Source organism: Squalius cephalus (genome assembly GCF_949319135.1).
Source record: "Squalius cephalus genome assembly, chromosome: 10".
NCBI classification, from domain to species: Eukaryota; Metazoa; Chordata; class Actinopteri; order Cypriniformes; family Leuciscidae; genus Squalius; species Squalius cephalus.
The window spans coordinates 3017636-3044501 of NC_137131.1; the positions used below are offsets into that span (position 1 = coordinate 3017636).

At 39.0% G+C, this 26866-nt stretch overlaps 2 protein-coding genes across 7 annotated transcripts in view; both read left to right on the plus strand.

The window, feature by feature from the left end:
• slc12a5a (solute carrier family 12 member 5a) overlaps positions 1 to 26866 on the plus strand; it is a 178882-nt gene that overhangs the window by 116545 nt on the left and 35471 nt on the right. The gene's annotated exons all lie outside the window — the stretch shown is intronic.
• LOC307166005 (uncharacterized protein) lies at positions 5873 to 23725 on the plus strand. 2 transcript variants are annotated; one of them, XM_079884099.1, is made up of 14 exons: positions 5873 to 6146; positions 6975 to 7083; positions 7236 to 7392; positions 7712 to 7904; positions 8357 to 8464; positions 10319 to 10426; positions 10963 to 11070; positions 11607 to 11714; positions 12251 to 12358; positions 12895 to 13002; positions 13414 to 14038; positions 17846 to 17913; positions 18548 to 18676; positions 23509 to 23725. In XM_079884099.1, the coding sequence occupies exons 2-11, from the start codon at positions 6981 to 6983 to the stop codon at positions 13867 to 13869; spliced, it is 1557 nt and encodes a 518-aa protein (XP_079740225.1). In that variant the 5' UTR covers positions 5873 to 6146; positions 6975 to 6980; the 3' UTR covers positions 13870 to 14038; positions 17846 to 17913; positions 18548 to 18676; positions 23509 to 23725. The 2 variants fall into 2 exon arrangements, with proteins under 2 accessions (XP_079740225.1, XP_079740226.1); XM_079884100.1 differs by lacking the exon at positions 5873 to 6146 and having other exon boundaries at positions 6837 to 7083.

Below are 26866 nucleotides of genomic sequence, written 5' to 3' on the forward strand. Positions count from 1 at the left end.
GATGTTGCGATGATTTATATAAAAATGTATATCAAGTCATTCTCGAGTCACACAGTTCAAGTCAAGTCAAGTCTCGAGTCATTGGATCTCAAGTCAAAGTCAAGTCGAGTCATTTTCTTAATATAGTCAAGCAAGTCTCAAGTCCTTAAATTTGCGACTCGAGTCTGACTCGAGTGAAGTCATGTGACTCGAGTCCCCCATCTCAGCAAAAAAGTACCACGCTAATATCACAATGTTCGTTATGTACCTTGGAGTAGCATGTAAATATTGTCTTGATATGTAAAGAGCATTTATAAATATGGTTTGCAATACTCGCTGCCATGTTGCCAGGGCATTGTTATATGTGGTTGCAAAGGTAAGGTTTGTATAAGCTGAGAGTGTTGCATTGATGGATAAATGACTCTTGACCCAGTATTATGTGGGTCTAATCTTCCAGAAGCTGTCATAGGATTGTGTTGATTTTCTTCAGGACGTGAGGAACGCTTCATTTGTATTCCAGTGGGACTCACAGGTTTAAGTGTGCCCATCTAGAGGATTGCCTGTTCAAATTGCAGCAGGAATGGCAGGTTTTCTTCAGGTTTATGGAGTTTCTGTTGGAGCGCTGTGGGCAAATGTGTTTCTGCAGAACAACTGAACACAACCCCAAACTTTTAATGAGAAAAAAACTTTTCTTTTTTGATTTCTATCAGTGTTGAGGCCTATTCACAGCAGTGCATTCACATGCACAAATTAAATTCATCCGACAAAGGGAGGGATTTGTTTTTGTCCTTGTTGGTTAATACTTTTTTTATTAATCTGGCAAAAACAACTAGATGAATTGTAGCTTGTTCTCGGCTTCGGGCGTCACGGGCCGTTGGCTGAAGGGTCTGATGCAAATGGCACACAAAATGGGAAACATACAGAGTTTCCAAGTCGAATCTGAGTTTCGAATCTGGTTGAATTACAGGATTTCCAGGAGACGTGTGTCGCGTTCTTTAACGGTCCGCCTGGAAACAAAGATACCGTGATGTCAAACCCCCTTATGGAAAAAGCAAGCCGTTGTGTTCACAACTGTGACAATGAGCGCTTACCAGGATCAACTAAACACAGGATTTTCAAAAGTATGTGAATTAAGCAAAGTTTGCAGCACAGTCATGACATGGTTTATGTTTTTGTTTTATTATGTTCCCTTAGGTGCTATTATAGTATTACTATAGTTTTTTGGACAAAAAACTTTTACATTTTAGTGATTTATGACCTTTTCCCACCCTGTTTCTCATCCTCTGATTCAAACAGTCTGTTCTGGGGTGTTTCCCCTTTAAGAGTTCAGTGTTAACGCCCACTGTTATGATTGGCTAACGTCATTGGCTAATAGTAGTTTTAAGATGAAGTACATTACTTACAGTTTGCGGCGTCGTTGTTGGGCCCAGAATAGCCGGCACGGCCTGATCTTTCAGCAAAAGTTTTCTGGCAAAGCCAGCATCATACTACCCTGGTAATCCAGAGTTCTCGCGAGAGCACAAGGTGAATTTGCTCAGCGAGTTACTCTGGCGTCGAGTAATGATGCTCATTAAATATGCCCCTCGATCTGAGCTGCACCAATCACAGCGGGTTATCTGACATAGGCGGGCCAGAGGTGAGCTAAATGGATGACGACAGCGCTGTGACGTCGAAGTCATTAGTAAACATTGCAAGATGGCTATGGATGAACACCAGTTGTTTGAAACGGCTTTGGCCGCTACAATGAACGAGTTAGACTTGGCTTTTTATCTAAAACAGGAACAGAAGACGCCGCTCGAATCGTTCCTTTGCAAGAAGGACATTTTTTGCTGTTTTGCCGACCGGATCCGGCAAGAGTCTAATCTCCCAGTTAGCTCCGCTGGTAGCTGAGCGTATGGGGCTTGTTGTGATTGGTCGTAGTGTTATGAGGCATAGTTGTCTTGCGCTGGAGGCGGTCATATACAAACGACTGGTACGTCACTTCGTTCTTACCATGGATCCCCAACGAGCTGTAATTAGAGCTTGATTAAATAAATGCTTCGTTTATAATGGGGAGGACGTCTTAAGCTGTGAAACTTGCAGGAAGTTTTAATGGTACAAAGACCTCTTATATACTAAAAGATCAACGCAAATTTGGTTTCTCATGTCATGACCCCTTTAAAATATGTCCAATAAGTTACATTTTTATGCCCCTAAACGTGACGCGGAACCAAACAAACAGTGATTGATTGCTTTACATGTCAGTCAGACGCCAGTCTGGGCAGTCGGTGGCCAATGAAAGTCCAGATCTTCTGCCGACTAGTTCTCAGCAGACAGGAGTGTCACCCGTGTGTCTTCTGTTTCTGAAGCTCGTCTGCTTCAAGTTTGGACGTGTTGAGCGTTCAGAGATGCTCTTCTGCAGACCTTGGTTGTAACAAGTGTTTTATTTTAGTCATTGTTGCCTTTCTATCAGTCTGGCCATTCTCCTCTGACCGCATCAACAAGGCGTTTTCTCCCATAGGATGTTCTGTGTTAGTATGTGTTTCACTCTGTCTTGTTTCGTTAATTATGTGCCTGATATTAAATCCTGACCCCAAACTTCACCTCAACTCGTGTTTCTGTGGCGACAGCACTTTTTAATGACTAATTGCTGATTGGACACATCTCACTCGCTCCTCGGCTCAGAAGTGTTATACACACGCCTCTTGAGTCGCAAAACTCTCCTGCTCGTAATTAGAGGGATGGAAGTGGATGAGAGGGCAGATTCTGGTGTAGTCAGACTCAGAAGTGTTTGTGTTTTGCTATTGTTCATGGATGCTGGGGTGGGGAATGGAGTGGAACATGCTTTTCAAGACCACAGCTGGATTGTTATTGGGAGAAGTGAGCCGTAATCTTACCTTGACACACGTTTTATGAATGAAACCGATATACGAGCCATTTTGTTTCATTTCATCATTTTGTTTCATTTCAGTTGTCGCATAGAAAACAAAAGCACTCTTTATGAAATATTATATTTTCTGAGTTGTTTGCCCTTGCAAAACCCACCTCCAATGATGCTCTCAGGCTTATGATATTCTGATCTCTAGAATATATGGCTTGATTCATTAATCTGTTTTATCTTATATTTGCAATACTTCAGTAAGCATTTTTTTTCTAAGTGATGCAACACCATAACTGATAGAATATCAATATATAATAATTAGGGCTGTCAAACGATTAATCGCGATTAATCGCATCCAAAATAAAAGTTTGTGTTTACATAATTTATGTCTGTGTACGGAGTATAATTATTTTCTATATATAAATACTACAATTTCTACACACACATGCATATATATATTTAAGAAAATGTGTTATTTATATATAAAATATTTATATATAATATCAATTATATATAATATAAATATATATACACAGTATATACATGCAAATATTTCTTAAATATATACATGCATGTGTGTGTATTTATATATAGAAAATAATTATACACCGTACACACACATGTATTATGTAAAAACAAACTTTTATTTTGGATGGGATTAATCGCGATTAATCGTTTGACAGCCCTAATAATAATATTAAACTCATTTATTCGGTTATGGTTCTGGCCATGTGGCGGTTGGTGTCTGTTGTCCAGCGGTTAAGTTTTATGTAAATTGCCGAAATAATTAATTCACTGTCATCAAGTCAAAAGCTGTAAAAACGACTGAGAGAAAGAAAGACATTATTGAGATCAGGATTAAAGGGAATAGCTCAGTGCAGGGCACAGACAGACAGTAAATCTGATTAGCATTCCTCTGACACCAGGCACATTATCATGAAGAGAAGGATGTCAAAATGACAAAGACGATCTGCTTCCCTCCGCCTGGATTGTCTGTGGTTTTCACAGGACGAGTGTTGCTCTTGGGTTTGGAGGGTCTGTGGAGAGAGGGATTGGACTCCTTCAAGATCTAGTACCTGGATGGGCAACATTATTCCCATAGCTCCAACTCTGATGAAAAACTGACCTGCATGTAGCCTTAGACTGCACCCGAAAGATTCAAAATGTTGCTTTCGGAGGACACATTCATCCTAAGGTATGAAGTAAATCATCAAGGCACGTCTGAATCCAATGTAAGCTTCACTTTTTGTCTCCTGAGATCCTTCATCTGATCGGTTTTTGAAGGCAGGATAGATGTGCCTTTGATATCCCACAATCCTGTGCTTTTCATTCTGTGACAGTTGAGCTAAAAATAAAGATGGCGTCTGAAAGTTGTGGTCAGTTTTGTGTGTAAATGTACGCGTTCCACTTCTGATGGATAGCTAGCGAGAAATTACTATTGCAGTTATGAAATAACTACAATAGTTATAGTGTGGTTGCTTGTGACTATTCATCCTCCTCTTGAATCATTCCAGAGGTTTTCAGTGGGGTTCAGGTCTGGACATTACTGACAAAATTACTGACCCCAAACTTTTGAATGGTAGTGTGTATTCTGTTACGAAAGATTTCCATTTTCAAAAACATTAAAAATAGTAATGTTTCCAAACTTTTGACCAGTACTGTATGTGTATTTACAAACTTTTACGTTAGATGTGATTAATCGCGATTGATCGATCAGACAGCACAAAAAAATGCCAATGCAACATTTGTCATTTTAATTTAAGTTAAAGTACTACAAAATAACTAAATACATTTAAAAAATGGCAAAAACACACAGGAAATTTACTACAATGTTAACTAAAATAAAAAATCTTTTAAATCTATTCAAAATAAGTGTTGCCATATAAAAATTAATAACAGAGAAGAGCATCATCTTTTTTTAAATATGGACAATTAGCATATTATTAGAAAGGAAGACTTCACAGAAAATACCCCAATGTTATTAGTATGTAATAGTAATAGTAAAATAAAACTTTATTTTTGTCTTGAATTTTAAAAGCACTTTTGTATTGTTAAAGGGTTTCCTAAATATGTTTTTCTTCCCTATTTTAGGAAAAGTTGAAGTCAAAATCATAATTTATGCCTGTGGTACTTCATACTAAGTTGAGGTTTGAATTCAAAATAGTTTTTAAACCAAATAGTTTTTACTGGCGCCACATTGCGAGTGCCGTCCTGATGTGAACCTCAAGGGGGCGCTAGAGTTTCCTTCAAGTGGAGCGAATCTCATTGGTCCAGAGATGTGCTTCAACCCACAGTCACTGTGATTTGTAGTTTGTTGAAGTATCTGTGGATGTTGATCAGAGTCTGAGAACAGTAACCAGATTAATCATATCTAGAACACGTCATTGTTTTCTCTGTGCTTTTGTTCAATAATTTACTGTTATTACTATAGTATGTAGTAACATGTTACTACATCACCTTAAAATAAAGTGTTACCAAAGTTATTAATAAAAATTGTTGTTATGCATTATTTACAAGCCTCATTTTTAACGCTTGCATGTAAACCACAGATGCGTGACCTTATCATAGAACTTAATTATTGCTGTCATTTAGACGTGATGCATAAAGCCACATTATATTAGATTACATTAATACTGAAATTAATCCTTGCTTCAGAAATCAAATTATCCCACACAGAATTGCACATTTGCATGGCTGATATTGAATTTAATGGCATGCATTATTCAGGCCTTCTTATTTATTTCAGGTTAATTAAATTAAAAGTCTTGTTTCCCAGTTTGCCATCTGCTGTCGCTTTGAGCGTATGGATGACTTGTTCTGATCTGTGTGTGTGTGTGTGTGTGTGTGTGTGTGTGTGTGTGTGTGTGTGTGTGAGTTGGTATTTATCACGTTGTGGGGACAAGAATCTGTTTACACAGTCACGTAATGGGGACCTCTTGCGTTGTGGGGACCAAAAATCAGGTCCCCATAAGGATGACCCATTGAATTGAATAGAGGAACTATTCTGAAGGTGCTGGGCGGAGTTTCAGCATTGGCCCATAACACACGATTATGAGGTAGTGTGAGTGTGTGAAGTGTGTGCTCAGCTGCGCCCCCAAACATTTTTGGCTGGTAATGCACTCACTTCTCCACACACACATTTTCCAATTATGGTTGAGTACCGCCCACTTCCGGGTCCTCATAAGGAAGGAATTCAACAACAACTTGAAAATATGATACTGTACACGGAAGACAAAGAAGAAGATTATTTACTGGAGATGCCAACTAAGGATCTAAACTTCTGCAGAGGATAAAAGTGAAGCTCAAGGTACGTTAAGCACATATGTATGAAACCAGTTAGGTTAATTAGATTAGGCAGCGGGCTAACGTTAGCTGCTAGCTAGTTAGTGCTAATTGTTGAGGCTAAGTGTGGCCTGACGTGTTTTTGTGTTTTTCCAATAAGCGATCACAAAATCATACAATGTAATGTTAAGTACTTCATTTCAACTGAAAAGTGTCGTCAGGTGTTTAGTCTGATTGATTGCTAATGAAGGAATTGGGTTATTAAGTCTGTTTCTGTCTAGTTCGCGTGCTGGACAGTAGATTATTTTCTACTTTAAATTAAAGGTAATGTTATGTTTTATTACTTGTCAGGACAGGGTGAGGGGGAGGAATATCACACTTGTGTTTGACTTTTAGTATTGATATCGTTAACAGAGCAATTAAGTAACGTTAGGCAAAAATAAAAACACTGAAATGGTAAGTAGCTTTAAATGAATAAACTTTGTTTTAATTATGACAGTAACTTAAAATAAACTGGGGTTTGTATGGCGAGATCGTTCAAAAGAGTAGTTAGGTTAAGAGCCAAATAAGTAGTTAATTGTCAAGGCTACCTGGGATTATATAGATGTTGGTTTTGTGAGAGATTAGAGCCTAAGTGAAAATGTTGAGTTTATGCCCTCAAGGCTAGTAAGTTAGTCAATAAATGTGATATCCTTGAGTTCTGATTTCTTGTCTTACATTGATACATACGATATCATTGTAATGCAGTGTTACATTACAATAACATTCTTATCTACTTATTGAACATGCTAGTTTAATTCTGCATGTCTCCCCATTTTCACACTATTATTTATTACAATTTTTTTTCTCTCAGTTTGAAATGCCACCACGAATCAGCCCCCTTAAGGATGCCATGCATCATGTTGTTTCGAAGACTGACAAAACATTCAAATTAGATGTGAAGTATATCAATCCAGTGAAAGGTAAGGTGGTGTGATTTATCATTTAATATTTACCATCATATGCATGTCCTAACCATACTGCTGCCAACTATTGATGTCTTTTTGTGTATTTGGCATCCTTTATCTATAAGATTTTATTTTTGGTGAAAAAAAAAAAATTCTGTATTTTGCAGGACGTGGTCTATTCGCAAAGGGTGCCTTTTGCAAAGGTGATTTTGAGTACAGGGGAGATATGATAAATGATGCAGAGCTGCAGAGAAGAAGAACATGTTACCACGCATCCTGTGCTGCATTTATGTTTGATTTCATTTGGCGAGGGAAAACATGGTGGTAAGAAGTCAAGTTGCACCATATTCCTTATGCTAAACCAGGGTCTCTCAAACTCAGTCCTGCAGGGCCACTGTCCTGCACAGTTTAGCTCCAACCCTGATCAAACACACCTGAGCAAACTAATCAATGTCTTCAGGATCACTAGAAACTCACAGCTAGGTGTGTTTGATCAGTTTTGGAGCTAAACTGTGCAGGACAGTGGCCCTCCAGGACTGAGTTTGAGAAACCCTGTGCTAAACTATAGTAAAAAAAGACACTGATTTGGGGTGGTATATTGTAATACTTGTATTCATCCTTTTCTCATGCTTTCATATTTAAGTATTGATGCCTCAAGAGAAGATGGATCGTTTCGGCGGATCGTTATTGATGACCACAAATATCCAAATTGTAAGATGAAGAAAACTGACGTCAATGGAAAGCCTCACCTTTGTCTGTTTGCCCTGGATGACATTAAAGAAGGAGAAGAAATTGCCTATGATTATGGAGGAGAAGACTACCCTTGGAGAACACAAGTATGTTGCAAAGCACACTGTGTACAGAATATATCATTGTTGCAACATGTTAAGCAAGTTGTTGGTTGAATAGATTATAATTTGAATCTATTAGAAATCTATGAATCTAATCATGTCTATAAATGATAAGTTAAGTTACGTTTTAGGTCAGTGTTTCTACCCCACCCCTAAAATTTATACATTTAAAGAGTGAGGTGGTACAGTCTTAGGCCACTTTTCTTTCTGCAAGTTATGTGTGGCATGCAATGGCCTTATTGCAACTTATGGGTGAAATGTAATCACAAAAATAAACTAAAGATTAACTATGTAAAATGAAGACATGTTTTAATTGTAAATGTTTTTGTATTTTTTTTTTTTTTTTTAATTCTGAAATCATGTGGTATCTGCTTCAGATTTATCTCTTGTGTTTCCATGTTCTAATATCTTGTCATTATGAATGTTGTCTCTTACAGATAACCAGCGTTGCCATTAAAACCAGTGCAGCGAGTGCTTCTGATCCTTCTCTCCAGTCAGAGACTCAGATGGATGATGAATCTGCTCAGATCAACTCTCCTCAACAGGTACGTTCACATTCATCTAGGGATGCAACGATACCATTTTTTCAGAACCGATCCGATCCGATACCAAAAATTCTGAGTATCGGCCGATACCGATCCGTACCGATACCAGCGCAGTTTTTTTTTAATCAAGTAGAATTTCTATTACTCTGTGTTAAACTGATAAGAACTGAAAAAAAAGAAAAACACCAACAAAAAATATATGATCATAATCTGACATAAATGCTATTATAAACTAGATTAGTGGATAATTCAGCAATAAAATTTAGTCTAGAAAAATCACAAGTGCACAATTAATTGTATAAAATCTGAACATTTTGTGAAAAAAATGTTTAGTGGAGAACAAATTAGAGACAATAAGTGTAACACTAAATCTGGTAAAACTTTACACATTGCTCTTTGTATTGTTGTAAAATACATTCATGAAAAACAAGATAAAAATAGCAATTATTTTATATCCTACTATAAAATTGAGACATTTTTTAAATGTATAGCACAGCTGTTTAATAAGGTAGCAACATAATAGATAGGACAGGACAAGAACGGCTATTAATAATCTTTCATTGCGTCCCTGTATTACGATATGAAAGGCTCCAATACAGTGCGGCCCACAGCGCTTATGCGCATCCCGAGCGCAGAATGATGCTCTTGAAGCAACATGAGTCACAGCGCGCAGCGCGTCGAGTCCGCATTGAAAAGTTTAAAGCACAAAGAAAATACATATGATGCATAGTGTATTATACAGTATCTATCTATGCAATAGTCTATTCAGCATTTTCTTTTAAATTTCAGTTACTGTGCGCGTGAAGAACAAATAGTACCTGACTTTACTCTACTGTTGTGATCTAACAGACACCCGGTGGAAAGTAACATGATTAAGGTACAGCAATAAAGTCCAGCAAGATAAAGTTGTTTTATGTGAAACCATAGACCTTTATCTACAGATCAAGTATAATAATAGTAACATTGAATCATCTTGGAGAGAGTTGCATCGTGTGTTCTGTCATAACCGGACGCGACGCGCTGTTTGAGTGCTGAATGAAGAATGATTGACAGCCGCAGCTGAGGGAAACGTTTACGTGATCTTGAATTTAACACTTAAATATTAATTTATATCTCACATTATACTGTATAATGGCTTCAGAACACTTAAAATATTGTGCACGAAAACTTATGGTGCTTTATAATGTTTGTGGGGCTTAACAATAACACTGAATAGTATACGCACAATATCGGATTTGGATCGGCCTTGTCTGACCGATACCCGATCCGCCAAAAATGGCAGTATCGGAGCCGATTCCGATACTGAGTATCGGATCGGTGCATCCCTACATTCATCACTAAAGATTTAGGTCTACTGTCTCTCTTTGTCATGGTTTAGTGATTTTTAAGCATATTTTGATGCGTATCTGGTGTAAATTAGTAAATTAAACCGTGTAACGACATGTGTCCAGTAGGTTAGTGCTAGTGGAGTATTTAGGGCCAGTTTTATCCTTCACAGGGATTTTTTTCTGGATTAATTGTTGCTTTAAAATGGACAGTCACGACGTCCCCACAACACACTTTCAGTCAGTGTTTGACTTAAAACTTGTGTGTTGAATTTGATGAAACTAGTCCCCATAAGGAACTATAACGTGGTGTGTGAAAGGTCCCCATGAAGGTGTGTGAAAGGTCCCCATGAAGCCGGGTTTTATCCAGATGTGTGTGAGCGCAGACAGGGGTTGACTGGACAGGAATAAATGTTTTAGATGAAGTTGATTTGTCTATTTCTCTGAAATCCTGTGGTATCTGCTTCAGATTTCTCTCTTGTGTTTCCATGTTCTAATATCTTGTCATTATGAATGTTGTCTCTTACAGATAACCAGCGTTGCCATTAAAACCAGTGCAGCGAGTGCTTCTGATCCTTCTCTCCAGTCAGAGACTCAGATGGATGATGAATCTGCTCAGATCAACTCTCCTCAACAGGTACGTTCACATTCATCACTAAAGATTTAGGTCTACTGTCTCTCTTTGTCATGGTTTAGTGATTTTTAGGCATATTTTGATGCGTATCTGGTGTAAATTAGTACATTAAACCGTGTAACGACATGTGTCCTGTAGTTTAGTGCTAGTGGAGTATTTAGGGCCAGTTTTATCCTTCACAGGGAATTATTTTCTAGGTTAATTGTTGCTTTAAAATGGACACTCACGAAGTCCCCACAACACACTTTCAGTCAGTGTTTGAGTTCAAACTCATGTGTTGAATTTGGTGAAACTAGTCCCCATAAGGAACTATAACGTTGTGTGTGAAAGGTCCCCATGAAGGTGTGTGACAGGTCCCCATGAAGCCGGGTTTTATCCAGATGTGTGTGAGCGCAGACAGGGGTTGACTGGACAGGAATAAATGTTTTAGATGAAGTTGATTTGTCTCTTTCTATAAAATCATGTGGTATCTGCTTCAGATTTCTCTCTTGTGTTTCCATGTTCTAATATCTTGTCATTATGAATGTTGTCTCTTACAGATAACCAGCGTTGCCATTAAAACCAGTGCAGCGAGTGCTTCTGATCCTTCTCTCCAGTCAGAGACTCAGATGGATGATGAATCTGCTCAGATCAACTCTCCTCAACAGGTACGTTCACATTCATCACTAAAGATTTAGGTCTACTGTCTCTCTTTGTCATGGTTTAGTGATTTTTAGGCATATTTTGATGCGTATCTGGTGTAAATTAGTACATTAAACCGTGTAACGACATGTGTCCTGTAGTTTAGTGCTAGTGGAGTATTTAGGGCCAGTTTTATCCTTCACAGGGAATTATTTTCTAGGTTAATTGTTGCTTTAAAATGGACACTCACGAAGTCCCCACAACACACTTTCAGTCAGTGTTTGAGTTCAAACTCATGTGTTGAATTTGGTGAAACTAGTCCCCATAAGGAACTATAACGTTGTGTGTGAAAGGTCCCCATGAAGGTGTGTGACAGGTCCCCATGAAGCCGGGTTTTATCCAGATGTGTGTGAGCGCAGACAGGGGTTGACTGGACAGGAATAAATGTTTTAGATGAAGTTGATTTGTCTCTTTCTATAAAATCGTGTGGTATCTGCTTCAAATTTCTCTCTTGTGTTTCCATGTTCTAATATCTTGTCATTATGAATGTTGTCTCTTACAGATAACCAGCGTTGCCATTAAAACCAGCGCAGCGAGTGCTTCTGATCCTTCTCTCCAGTCAGAGACTCAGATGGATGATGAATCTGCTCAGATCAACTCTCCTCAACAGGTACGTTCACATTCATCACTAAAGATTTAGGTCTACTGTCTCTCTTTGTCATGGTTTAGTGATTTTTAGGCATATTTTGATGCGTATCTGGTGTAAATTAGTACATTAAACCGTGTAACGACATGTGTCCTGTAGTTTAGTGCTAGTGGAGTATTTAGGGCCAGTTTTATCCTTCATAAGGATTTATTTTCTAGGTTAATTGTTGCTTTAAAATGGACACTCACGACGTCCCCACAACACACTTTCAGTCAGTGTTTGAGTTCAAACTCATGTGTTGAATTTGATGAAACTAGTCCCCATAAGGAACTATAACATTGTGTGTGAAAGGTCCCCATGAAGGTGTGTGAAAGGTCCCCATGAAGCCGGGTTTTATCCAGATGTGTGTGAGCGCAGACAGGGGTTGACTAGACAGGAATAAATGTTTTAGATGAAGTTGATTTGTCTATTTCTCTGAAATCATGTGGTATCTGCTTCAGATTTCTCTCTTGTGTTTCCATGTTCTAATATCTTGTCATTATGAATGTTGTCTCTTACAGATAACCAGCGTTGCCATTAAAACCAGCGCAGCGAGTGCTTCTGATCCTTCTCTCCAGTCAGAGACTCAGATGGATGATGAATCTGCTCAGATCAACTCTCCTCAACAGGTACGTTCACATTCATCACTAAAGATTTAGGTCTACTGTCTCTCTTTGTCATGGTTTAGTGATTTTTAGGCATATTTTGATGCGTATCTGGTGTAAATTAGTACATTAAACCGTGTAACGACATGTGTCCTGTAGTTTAGTGCTAGTGGAGTATTTAGGGCCAGTTTTATCCTTCACAGGGAATTATTTTCTAGGTTAATTGTTGCTTTAAAATGGACACTCACGACGTCCCCACAACACACTTTCAGTCAGTGTTTGAGTTCAAACTCATGTGTTGAATTTGATGAAACTAGTCCCCATAAGGAACTATGACATTGTGTGTGAAAGGTCCCCATGAAGGTGTGTGAAAGGTCCCCATGAAGCCGGGTTTTATCCAGATGTGTGTGAGCGCAGACAGGGGTTGACTGGACAGGAATAAATGTTTTAGATGAAGTTGATTTGTCTCTTTTTATAAAATCATGTGGTATCTGCTTCAAATTTTTCTCTTGTGTTTCCATGTTCTAATATCTTGTCATTATGAATGTTGTCTCTTACAGATAACCAGCGTTGCCATTAAAACCAGCGCAGCGAGTGCTTCTGATCCTTCTCTCCAGTCAGAGACTCAGATGGATGATGAATCTGCTCAGATCAACTCTCCTCAACAGGTACGTTCACATTCATCACTAAAGATTTAGGTCTACTGTCTCTCTTTGTCATGGTTTAGTGATTTTTAGGCATATTTTGATGCGTATCTGGTGTAAATTAGTACATTAAACCATGTAACGACATGTGTCCTGTAGTTTAGTGCTAGTGGAGTATTTAGGGCCAGTTTTATCCTTCACAGGGATTTATTTTCTAGGTTAATTGTTGCTTTAAAATGGACACTCACGACGTCCCCACAACACACTTTCAGTCAGTGTTTGAGTTCAAACTTGTGTGTTGAATATGATGAAACTAGTCCCCATAAGGAAATATAACGTTGTGTGTGAAAGGTCCTCATGAAGCTGGTTTTAATCAAGATGTGTGTGTGAGCAAGGTTTGCTGGACAGGAATAATTGTTTTTTTTTCTGGCAAAGGTGTGTCTAGCCCAGATGATTCTCTTTAACCGGCGCAGGGAAGGAGTGGTTTCGAGCATGCCTTTGTCTGCATTTCTATCAAGAGACACTTCTGATCCACATGAGGATGTGGACTGGGCACTCTCTGAAGTGGAAAACAATCTCTGCAGACACTTCACAAGGGTTATCGCAAGGGGGAAGCGTGGTCGACCAGTTCCAATTCTTCTGACTTCAAAAATGCTATGTGCCTTAGAACTCCTTGTTAAGCAGAGAGAGGCTTGTGGGGTTCTGAAAGACAATTCCTATATGTTTGCAAGACCAGAAGCCATGACATATTTTCGAGGGTCAGACTGCCTCCGTGGCTTTGCAAAGGTGTGTGACGCAAAGTGTCCCAAGTCACTGACATCTACAAGACTGCGAAAGCATGCCGCAACCCTTTCAACAGTGCTGAATATGACTGACACCGAGATGGACTAGCTGGCAAACTTTCTTGGACACGACATAAGAATCCATCATGAGTTCTATCGACTCCCTGAGAAGACCCTGCAACTTGCCAAGATCAGCAAAGTTCTAATGGCTCTTGAGCAAGGAAGATTAGCTGAGTTCCATGGCAAGAACTTGGATGAAATTGGGATAGATCCTGATGGTGTGGTATTTTATTTGACTTTTGTTTGATTTTCTGTTTGATTTTCTGTTTACCATCTATTAGGGGTGTAACGATACACGTATTCGTATTGAACTGTTTGGTACGATGCTTTCGGTTCTGTGTTCGGTACGCATTTTCAAACCGAACGGTTCGTTGGACCATTTTTCCTGCCGACCAAAATTTCGTTATTTCAAATGTAGGCGGGTCGCGTGTGGCAAGCGCTCTCGTTATGTAAGAGACGCCGGCGCGACCACAACATTGTCCAACGTCAAATGGCAAACGTAATGCAAGCGGAACGAAACTGCTCGTTATTGTGTGGTTGACGGACCGTTTATCAGTTTGGACCAGTGCAGCGCAAGCTGATCATGATCATACGACACTGTTACTACACAGCGCTAATAAGAGATCCAGTAAAGAAATCATTTGAATTCGCCACAGAAGTAATAACATCGCTGAGAGATCTTGTGAGAAACATTCACATTTCTCCGTTATTAACGGTTCAAACAGCTCTGACGTGGAAACCAGGAGAAACATTGTGCCATAAATGAACTATCCGGTGTCCACAGATGGATTTACCATGGATTTACTGTAGTAACACTAACTGCAACCATGGAAGTTTGGCAGGAATAGTAGGCTATAATGCCTTCAAGTAACATTACGTTGGTTTTATTTTGACATTAAAATAAACTCGATATTACAACAGAAATGTTTAACTCTCTCTTTTCCAGCACTTTAGACACAGTTGCTCCGTTGCGCTTAAAGAAGATTAAAGAAAATAGTCCAACGCCGTGGTACAACGAGCACACTCAGGCCCTTAAGAGAGCAGCCAGAAAAATGGAGCGCAACTGGAAGAAAACAAAACTAGAGGTATTTCGCATTTCATGGAAGGAGAGCTCAATTACTTACAGAGAGGCTTTAAAAGCTGCTAGATCTGCTTATTTTTCAACCCTATTAGAAGAAAATAAACATAATCCTAGGTATTTATTTGAAACGGTGGCTAAACTAACGAAAAATAAAGCTTCAAGCACCGAAGTTTCCAAGCAACACAGCAGTAATGATTTTATGAACTTCTTCACTTATAAGATTGATAATATCAGGGACAAAATTATAACTATGCAACCGTCTACTACAGTATCGCATCAGGCAGTGCATTGTAGTCTCCCTGAGGAAAAATTGGATTAATTCGTTGATATAGGAGAGGAAGAATTTATTAAACTCATTAAATCATCTAAATCTACAACATGTATGTTAGACCCTATACCAACTAAGCTACTGAAAGAAATACTTCCAGAGGTCATAGATCCTCTTCTTAATATCATTAATTCGTCTTTGTCTCTAGGATACGTACCAAAAACCTTTAAGCTGGCTATGATTAAACCGCTTGTTAAAAAAACGCAACTTGATCCTACAGAATTAGTCAATTATAGGCCGATCTCGAATCTACCTTTTCTGTCAAAGATATTAGAAAAGGCAGTATCCTCACAACTGTGTTCCTTTCTTGAAAGAAATGATCTCTGCGAGGATTTCCATTCAGGATTTAGACCGTACCATAGTACCGAGACAGCTCTCGTTAGAGTCACAAATGATTTGCTCTTATCATCCGATCGTGGTTGTATCTCTCTATTAGTGTTACTCGATCTTAGTGCTGCATTTGACACCATTGACCACAACGTTCTTTTAAATAGATTAGAACATTATGTTGGCATTAGTGGAAATGCACTAGCATGGTTTAAATCATACTTATCTGACCGTTATCAGTTTGTAGCAGTAAATGATGAGATGTCTCATCGATCACAAGTTCAGTATGGCGTACCACAAGGCTCAGTACTAGGACCGCTGCTGTTCACTCTGTACATGCTACCATTAGGAGAAATCATTAGGAAACATGGCATTAGCTTTCACTGTTATGCCGATGATACTCTATATTTCTTCAAAACCTAACGAAACTTATCAATTCACAAAATGAACGGAATGCATAGCGGATATAAAAAAATTGGATGACTCGTAATTTCCTACTTCTAAATTCTGAAAAAACAGAGTTTCTAATTATTGGACAAAAAACTTCCTCACGTAATAACCTAGAATACTGTCTAACACTTGATGGCTGCTCTGTTAAGTCTTCGTCGTCGGTTAGGAACCTGGGTGTGCTCTTTGATACCAATCTTTCATTTGAAAGTCACGTGTCTAGTATCTGTAAAACTGCATTTTTCCATTTAAAAATATATCTAAATTACACCATATGCTCTCATTGACACATGCGGAACAATTAGTTCATGCGTTCATGACCTCAAGGCTAGATTATTGTAATGCTCTACTGGGTGGTTGTCCTGCACGCTTAATAAACAAACTACAGCTGGTCCAAAACGCAGCAGCTCGAGTTCTTACTAGAACCAGGAAGTATGACCATATTAGCCCGGTTCTGTCAAAACTGCATTGGCTCCCTATTAAACATCGCATAAATTTTAAAATATTGCTGATCACTTACAAAGCACTAAATGGTTTAGCTCCGCAGTACTTGAGCGAGCTCTTAACGCATTATAGTCCGTCACGTCTATTGCGATCTCAAAATTCCGGCCAGTTACTAATACCTAGAATATCAAAATCGACTGCTGGCGGTAGATCCTTTTCCTATTTAGCACCAAAACTCTGGAACAGTCTTCCTACCATTGTCCGGGAAGCAGACACACTCTGTCAGTTCAAAGCTAGACTAAAGACACATCTCTTTGACCTAGCTTTCGGGAACACTTCCCAAAAATCCTGATGTACTCGTTACATCATGAGAAGAATGGCATCTACGCTAATTTTAGTGTCTGTGTTTATCCCGAGGTTTTCCTGCAGCCTGCCGGATCCAGGCCGTATCCAGATCTGACGAATGACTTTCGCCTGGACCGATGACAACGCAGTGCTGAAGTGCCAACTAGTCTCTCCCTATGGAGGATCCCACTACCACTCTACAGATAAGGCGTTGTCGGGAAAGGCGTTGTTCGTTTCGCGTTCCTACCCCAAAGCAACAAAATAAAATAAAATTCTTTATCAAAATTTATAAGGAAAGACAAGTACTTTGTTTAGGCTTGGCTTGTAGGGAATTCCTAACCTGCGTATATTCAAACGCACATAACTATAGAACCCATTCTAAATGCGCATGTGAACGCCATCAGCGTTTCTCACAGGTTCGCGTTTAAAGTCTGTGTAGAGGGAATGGTGTCGTCTTAGCGGCTACATTGCTTGATCGTTGCGACGGAAGCAAATCAATCAAAACTAACTTTAGATGGAAATAACTTAACTCTGCTGTAAAGCCGAAACAATCTCTGTTACCTTAAATTATAAGCTTATCTCTGTAAAGCTGCTTTGAGACAATCTACATTGTTAAAAGCGCTATATAAATGAAGATGACTTGACTTGACATTGTAAATACAATTGCTGCCCTCAAATGTTAATCTGAACTAAAATAAACCTTTGTTTATAACTACTACAATATTACATTTCACTTTTTCCAAGGAGCGTTTTGTTTTATATGCTCCTAAGAAGAGTCAATTATAGCTCCAGAATTGCTCAAAGTAAAAAAAAATCATACTTTATGATGTTAGTTTTAATAAAAAAAAGAATAAAAAAATTAAATCAAGGAAATTACTCTGGCATTTTTTTTCTTTTTGCTGTATCAAAAACGTACCGAACCGTGACACAAGTGTATCGTATTGAACTGAAACGTAAATTTTGTGAACCGTTACACCCCTACCATCTATTCGTATACCAGGTGTTTATGATCCATTATATACCATTGTTAAGCTGTACTTTGAACTTCCACAGAAACGTTATTGACTGTGATGAGGAAGACGGGAGCATACAAGAGGGACACTGTTCATCTACTGTTGACGGTTTGTATTACTGTCAAAATACACTACTACATTTTGCAGTTATTCATAATTTTCAGTCACGTAACTTGTGAAGACCTGACAGACAAAAATATTGTTCTAACATCATAGCCAACATTAAAGAAGATGCTTCAGTATGCTGAACAAATGTTTTTTTTTTTGACGAAACGGCTCATTGTGTAATGAATCAAATGCCTCCAAGCTATTCTTCAACTAAATTACACTAAACATTCATTCTGGAGTGAATATTTTTTTGTGAGTTTACTACCATAAAAAATATATTTCATAGGAGAAACTTGTACATTTTTCATTTTTCATAAAACACTAGCTGATCTGCTCTCTTCTCGTGTTGGTTGTGTCATGGCACAAAACGAATCATGTCAGATGATTAAGACATGAAATAAAATGGTTATACTCAATTTACTTGCACTTATATTTGATTAAATGTCTGCTGGAAAGATGTAGTTCAATTATACTTGCAATAATGAACAATTGCACAGGTTTAGGGTTTATTGTACTTTAATGATTTTAAATAATTAGTGCATAAGTGTGACAAATAACAGTGTATTGTCAGCATTCTATAGTACATTTAAATTGTATCTTTCTGAAAATGTTGAACTTTGATTATTTTCCATAGAACCATCAGCAGAGGTGGCACTTCCTCCTACCAAGAGGAATGACATGCCGCCACCACCCAAGAGACCCAGACCACCATCAGATGAAGAGATGCCTACAGGAGCCAGTGCTGTGAGGCCTTCTTCCAAAGGTGAACTCTTTACACATTTCTTAGACTAAATTAGACCCTTTAGGAGCACTTTAACACCCAGATCTCAGACCAGGGGCCTCATTTATAAAACTGTGCGTAGGAACCTTACTAAAAGTGTACGTGCGCCCGAAAGCCAAAAATGGCGTACGCAAAAAAATATTCAGACTTATAAAACCGTGCGTACGCCAGAACCTGCGCAGAATTCACTTTATAAATCCCAGTCAGCGGAAGATTGTGCGTACATGCATCTCCACCCGAAATAACCATATGTGGAGCTTACGACGCCTAGTTTTACTATGCAGATCCTCATCTACATATCATTTGACTACATAACTGAGGGAAGGAGGTTGTTCCCCAAAATCTCGCAATACATGGCCCCAGTCATCCTCTCCTTAATACAGTGCAGTCGCCCTGTCCCATGTGCAGAAAAACACCCCCAAAGCATGATGCTACCACCCCCATGCTTCACAGTAGGGATGGTGTTCTTGGGATGGTACTCATCATTCTTCTTCCTCCAAACACGTTTAGTGGAATTATGACCAAAAAGTTCTATTTTGGTCTCATCTGATCACATGACTTTCTCCCATGACTCCTCTGGATCATCCAAATGGTCATTGGCAAACTTAAGACGGGCCTTGACATGTGCTGGTTTAAGCAGGGGAACCTTCCGTGCCATGCATGATTTCAAACCATGACGTCTTAGTGTATTACCAACAGTAACCTTGGAAACGGTGGTCACAGCTCTTTTTAGGTCATTGACCAGCTCCTCCCGTGTAGTTCTGGGCTGATTTCTCACCTTTCTTAGGATCATTGAGACCCCACGAGGTGAGATCTTGCATGGAGCCCCAGTCCGAGGGAGATTGACAGTCATGTTGCTCAGGAACCCATCTGTAGTTGTTTAGAGGGTTACTTGGTTGATGCTAGAATCTACTAGGTGTTTTGTGGCACTAGTAGGAACTGTAGCTGTTCTAAAAATGAAAACACCGAATCAGTAATAACTAGCCTAACCCCTGGAGCAGTTTGAGTGGATGGATGCATAAAAATAACTTGCAGCCAAGACATTGATCCTAATATATTTTCCTTTTCTCCAATGATCATTTCAGGCCAAGTGACTGAATGTAAAAATCACTGTTTGATTGACAGTGTAATTCTATTTATAGGTAGAGTGCAAATTAATTTCTCTTGCAATATAGATGCTGACATAAATACTAGGGCTGCCCTCGACTAAAGTTTTTTTTTTTTCTAGTCGACTAGTAGTCGTTCATTAAGCTATTAGTCAACTAATCGCATTTTTATATTAATAAGCCATAACTCATAATAATGAGCCTTTAATTGCCTATATAATACATAGCCTAATTAGCGATCAAGCGCACACTTAAAGTTCCGCAGCGCACCGGCAAAAATAATGATTGAGTGTGTCTTGTGTCAGAAGGAGACTGTCTAAACAAACATTGTAATAATTTATTGATATTCTCGTCTGCAGAGATTAAGTCGATGATACAGACTCGTCATCTCCGCAGTGACTCGCATTTCATACGGATTACATAATCTGAGTATTTATTTTCCACTTGAATTGATTCGTTTAAAAGCAGACATTTCAAGCTTTCTATAGATATATTTCTCACGTGTGTGTGTGTGTGAGGCAGGGTGGGAATTATGTAATTTTAGGGGCAAGGCCATTTGGCCTCCACCTTTTCTTTTTTTTTTAGGGGCACCAAGGCCATATGACAGGGCACAAAGGCCATTGAGTACAATTCGATGGTTTTCCCATTCAGATTGATACCATAACATCCTAATTTGGAATAAGACATGGATTATGACTTTTTTAATAAAAAAAAACATTTTTTAATGAGAGAGAGAGAGAGAGCGCCATTACATCCAGAAGGTATACACCCTCACACAACAATAGAAACAACATAAATGCCAATAAAAGCATTCAGAAACAACACAAATGCCAATAAAAGCATTCAAAATATTCATTCAGTCCTCTATATCATGTGAGTGTGAGAGAGAGAACCATTCCATCCAGAAGGTATACACCCTCACAATCATTATTGCTCAGCGCTCAACGCCGTTTGCTTCGCGCTCCACTCAAATCGCCCCCCGCTCGCTCCAAAAAAGGAAAAAAATCTACATGTATATCACTTGTAGCGGTCCCCAAGCTTTTTTGCGCCACAGATCGGTTTAATATCAGACAATATTTTCACGGACCGGCCTTAAAGGTGTGGCGGATAAATACAACAAAATAAAATGATACGAACGGCATAAAACCTGGGGTATTTTTTTTAGCCTATAATAATAAACGTGAATCCAATGTGTGGGCCTACTAGCAACTTTATTAGCAGCATCCTCTAACATCGCGCCTAAAAACAACTGAGAAAGTCTGAACACAAACAAAATGCCCCCAAAAGAAAAGAATCTCTATGTTTTCGGTGCTGATGCGATGTAAGGGTGGCGCTGCTGCCAATAAAGCACCTAAAAGCTGTCACAACGAACCGGCAAAATTAATGATTATGAATATGTAAAATATAGCAGGAGACATTTTAATTGTTTACTAATAAACCAGTTTTTTATTTTTTTTATGTCTGTGTCGGCTGGAAAGATGCTGACTCGCGATCTTCGCAGTAGTGAACGCGCCAGAGAGAATTGCACATTTCATACGGATTACATAAGAGAGAAGTCTGTTTTCTTTCGTTTTGAATTGTTCTGTTTAAAAGTAGACATTTCAAGCTTTATATATATGTCTCAGGTCTGTGAGGCAAGTAGGCTATACTTGTCTGTAACATTGTGTTTTTTTTTTTTTGTGAAATAAATTTCTAAATAAATGCGACTTATAGTCCAGTGCGACTTAGGCTAGGCCTATACTGTATGTGTTTTTTCTTCTTCATGGCGCATTTTTTGACTGTTGCGATTTATACTCCGGAGCGACTTATTAATAGTAGGCTACATAATGGTTTGGAGTTTTTGAACTCCATTATTGAGCTGAGTTTTGACTGAAAATAGTCTACTGTTGATGACTGTGCAAGACAGATGGATTCAGGGTCAGGCTTGACTAAGCATGCTTCAGACTCGTGGTGTGAGCGGAGCGAAACTGGAGCGGGAAATAGGGCGACGCTCTGTCCTTTTGAAATTGCCGCTCTGCGCTCTGTCCAAGATCCGCCCGCTCGTGCTCCCCGCTCGCTCCCGCTCCACTCCGCTCACATGCTCTGCTTTATACATGGAACTTGGACAGGGCCAGGGCACACAGGCCACTGTGGCCGTACGATGATTTTTTTTTCACGGGGCATGAAGGCCAAAGTGTAGGGCAACGGCGGCCGTGGCCGCGGTATAATTCCCACCCTGGTGTGAGGCGAGTATACGCTGAGTTTCGGCTCATTTCTGTGATGCTCAAGTTCACTGAGACAGCAGAAAGCACATCCTGATTGTTTTCATTATTTTACAAAGCACAACATTTTGTAGTTATTGTGAGTTTACAGAAATAAGAGTTGAACCTTTACAGTTTGCATTACTCTGTCCTTTTATTCATACAGATAAGAGTATTGAAAGTTAAATGATCGCGCCGGCGCCTGTATGTCCTGCGACTAACCGACTAATAAAAGACCTAATAAATAATAATAATAAAAGACCTAATAAATAATAATAATAATAATAGTCGCTTTGGTGCATTTCTCACATCACTATTTACATTTGCACAACAGTTAGTTCAACCTCCACAACATTTAGTCATTTGTGCACATCATAGTAGCAGTTTCTCATTCCTTCCAACAAACTGCAAATGCTTTTGGACATGCATCTATTGCTTTCATACAACTCTCTGCTGTTATATAACATTATCATTTGCTTATGTCATGTCAGTCAAAATTAACTATACTTGTGAATGCTGAATAGTCATTCCATATAAAACTAATAGTCCTCATTTCATTGCTTGAGTCATTACATACAAAAATGTTGAACTAGTTATCAAAATCTGTCAAGCAAATTTTACACTTTTTTTAAAATTATTATTATTATTATTATTATTATTATTATTATTATTATTATTTTTCTGAAAATGCCTCCTAAATTGAATAATTTCTCTCAGGTGAATCTCAGCTTTCACTGATGAGGAACATCTGGATGTGCATGAATGATTACAGTACTATGTACTGTATGTTGTATGTTCAGTTCCAATATGTACTGCAATATTGTTTACAGTTGTGCATAGCTCTATGCATAGCTGTATTTATTTCATTTGCACAATGCTGTGAACAAATTAGAATTGCAAAGAGCATATGCAGTAAAAATGTGAAACATACATATTCAGTGTCTTGTACTCTGTTACCTCACTAAATACAGTAATGTGTAACTTTACTGTATTTTTCAAATGGCTGTTCAAATAGTATATAGTGCTATCTTGAGCATGTACAGGTAGTGTTACCAAGATCTGACTTTTTTGCAATGGAAAACATTTACAGAATAAACTGTCATAATGAAAACATAACCAAGCCATTTGACTATCTTGTTCATAAACAATGGTGTCAGGACTTTTCATCTTGATGACACTGACACTTTCATTGACATGAGTACTTGCTTTTGAGGAATGAGCTATCCATTTTGAGCAAGTGATACGCTTTTGCAGGTTATCAACTAGGTTTTGCAGTTTGTACTAATTGTTCTGAGAACTGCTTTAACTGTTGTGCAAATGTAAATAGTGATGTGAGAAATGCACCAAAGCGACTGAGAAAAACTGTAATAACCAGACCTAATAAATACTGATAATAGGATTCAGAACTTCGGATTGGAATTCCAGCACACACTTTATCATTTCAATTGTTTTTTCTGTCCACTTTTAGGTAAAAGTACCCAGAAGACACCCTGGCAGCAGACAGAGGTGCAGGCGGTGGAAAGGCACATGAAGCGATTCATCACATTCATCACATCGTTCATTGTACAAGCAAAGAGCGACTGTGACAAATGTTTAAAAGCTGAACCAGAAGCACTGAAGAACCGCGATTTGAAGACCGTAAAGTTTTACATTTATTAGTAGTGAATAAATGTGTTGAAGCTCAATTAGTAGTAGATTTTGTTTTATTTTTTATAAGTATCAGGTGAATGAGTAGCAGCTGATGCTGGGAGGTTGGCCGAAAAAATTACAATTATAGAAAGAATAGTTTGAAGTGGAAAGGTTTAAATGTTTGACCTGTGGGTATGAAATGGGTTGGAAAATATCCAGACAATAATTCATTACTTGCATGCAGTCCTTTGTTGCAGTGAAAAAGTTCTCCATTCACATATAATCCACTTCAATCACACTAATATTCCAATCAATTGTAAGAACAATCAATCGATCCAAACAAATATTCTGCATGTTGAGGAGATGATTACAAGCACAACACTAGGGCCTGGTTTCACAGACAGGATTTAGATTAAACCAGGATTAGGCCTTTAGTTCAGTTAGGACATTTAAGTAGCTTTTATAAACGTGTCTTAGAAATAAGCATTACTGGTGTGCATCTTGAGACAAAACAATGGCACTTGGACACAAAGGACTTAATTTAAGATGTGCTTTCAGTTAAAACGGCTTAAACACACACTTTAGTCTGAGACTATCTTAAGGCTGGTCTGTGAAACTGGCCATAGGTGTTCTATGCAAGAGTGAAGCTTGGTTGTAGATTGAACCCATTTTTTTTAAGGGCAAATGGACAAATGCAATCTGAGGAATTACTTCGTATAAATGCCTATTATTTGTCATTAGTAATATATTTCTTGTTCTATCTAGGTCCCCACAAATCAAAAGGGGAAGTTGTGTGAATTATGCAAATTAAGTCCCCACAAATCAAATAGGAGGTTGTGTGAATTATGCAAATTAGGTCCCCACAAATCTAATGGGAGGTTGTGTGAATTATGCAAATATTATGCAAAGTTGGTCCCTATAAGACATGTCAACTCGATTTTTCAAAAGTCCCCATAACGCATGGTCAAATCATTACTTCATCAATTCAGATATCTGAAGGCGTGTATAAGTTATCAAAGCTATGGTAAGTATCCCTAATTTTTTTCGTACCTCTAGAACCTTTAGAAAGGGTGGTCCCCACAAGTGATGATCATAAAGTTGGTCCCCATTCAGCATGGAAACCAGTATGTGTGTGTGTGTGTGTGTGTGTGTGTGTGTGTGTGTGTGTGTGTGTCATCTGAAGGGTCCTAATCTCAGTCTGTCATGAAGATTATGCCGGAGGGAAACATCTTTTCTCTCTGTTCTTTTAGTCTTTGCTCCTTTCAGCATGTCAGATTGTCTCCCAAATATAGCAGTTAACGACAATTACTGTAATTAGCTCTAATTTATAAAGCATATAGTTCTGGCTTTAGATTCTGATTGGATGAGTCCTATTCAAAGCCGGCGTACAAGAGCAGATATAAACACAAGTGATCAGTTGATTGTCCATATATCTACAATATCACCTTTAAAATGACCATATTCATGTACAACAGTATTTATATGGTCCCCCAAGGTACTTGAAAAAATACCATGTTTTTCAGGTACTTTTTTGATAATTAATGCTAATCAGCTATATTAATAATATTTGATTTTGTTTATGATTAATAGAACAAATCTGTTTATTTATAGTGCTCTTTTACAAATGCAAAAACCTATGGGTGAAAGCCCGTCTAGATCGGTCCAATGGCGGTATCCGACAGAACGGGTGAAGGCTAAAGTAATTTAGTTCCAATTAAACTTATCGGACTCCATTTTATCAGGACCTCAAATTTAGATTAGAATGCCAATTGGTTAATGGTCGTTTATATAATAGTTTAGCAGCACATATGATTATTCTTTTCAACTCTTTACTTATATACCCGTTCACATTACGAAGCTTTGAGGTCCTCACTCCTTCTGTTTAACGCGAGTCTCACGATCACAAGCTCGTCAGCTTCGGTCACTAAACAGAGGTAATTGTCTATATACCTGAGACGGTCGCATTCACGCTTACACAATCTTTGGTATAGTGAGTGAATCAGTGAGTGAGTGAGTCAGTGAGTGAGTGAGTGAGTGAGTGAGTGAGTGAGTGAGTGAGTGAGTGAGTGAGTGAGTCAGTGAGTGAGTGAGTGAGTGAGTGACTCAGTGAGTGAGTCAGTGAGTGAGTGATTGAGTGAGTGAGTCAGTGAGTCAGTGAGTGAGTGACTCAGTGAGTGAGTCAGTGAGTGAGTGAGTGAGTGAGTGAGTCAGTGAGTCAGTGAGTGAGTGAGTCAGTGAGTGAGTCAGTGAATGAGTGAGTGAGTGAGTGAGTGAGTGAATCAGTGAGTGAGTGAGTGAGTGAGTGAGTGAGTGAGTGAGTGAGTGAGTGAGTGAGTGAGTGAGTCAGTGAGTGAGTGAGTGAGTGAGTGAGTGACTCAGTGAGTGAGTCAGTGAGTGAGTGATTGAGTGAGTGAGTGAGTGAGTGAGTGACTCAGTGAGTGAGTGAGTGAGTCGGTGAGTGAGTGAGTGAGTGAGTGAGTGAGTGAGTGAGTGAGTGAGTGAGTGATTGAGTCAGTGAGTGAGTGAGTGAGTCAGTGAGTGAGTGAGTGAGTGAGTGAGTCAGTGAGTGAGTGAGTGAGTGATTGAGTCAGTGAGTGAGTGAGTGAGTCAGTGAGTGAGTGAGTGAGTGAGTGAGTGAGTCAGTGAGTGAGTGAGTGAGTGAGTGAGTGAGTGAGTGAGTGAGTGAGTGAGTGAGTGAGTGAGTGAGTCAGTGAGTGAGTGAGTGAGTCAGTGAGTGAGTGAGTCAGTGAGTGAGTCAGTGAGTCAGTGAGTGAGTGAGTGAGTGAGTGAGTGAGTGAGTCAGTGAGTCAGTGAGTGAGTGAGTCAGTGAGTGAGTGAGTGAGTGAGTGAGTGAGTGAGTCAGTGAGTGAGTGAGTCAGTGAGTGAGTGAGTGAGTGAGTGAGTGAGTGAGTGAGTGAGTCAGTGAGTGAGTGAGTCAGTGAGTGAGTGAGTGAGTGAGTGAGTGAGTGAGTGAGTGAGTGAGTCAGTCAGTGAGTGAGTCAGTGAGTGAGTCAGTGAGTGAGTGAGTGAGTGAGTGAGTCAGTGAGTGAGTCAGTGAGTGAGTGAGTGAGTGAGTCAGTGAGTCAGTGAGTGAGTGAGTGAGTGAGTGAGTGAGTGAGTCAGTGAGTGAGTCAGTGAGTCAGTGAGTGAGTCAGTGAGTGAGTGAGTCAGTGAGTGAGTGAGTCAGTGAGTGAGTG

What these genes read in the sequence shown, in the direction of transcription:
- LOC307166005 (XM_079884099.1), top strand. Translation starts at nt 6,981, where the DNA reads ATGCCACCACGAATCAGCCCCCTTAAGGATGCCATGCATCATGTTGTT. An exon ending in AGATCAACTCTCCTCAACAG is followed by an intron (nt 8,465 to 10,318) that starts GTACGTTCACAT and finishes TGTCTCTTACAG; the next exon opens with ATAACCAGCGTTGCCATTAA. An exon ending in AGATCAACTCTCCTCAACAG is followed by an intron (nt 13,003 to 13,413) that starts GTACGTTCACAT and finishes TTTCTGGCAAAG; the next exon opens with GTGTGTCTAGCCCAGATGAT.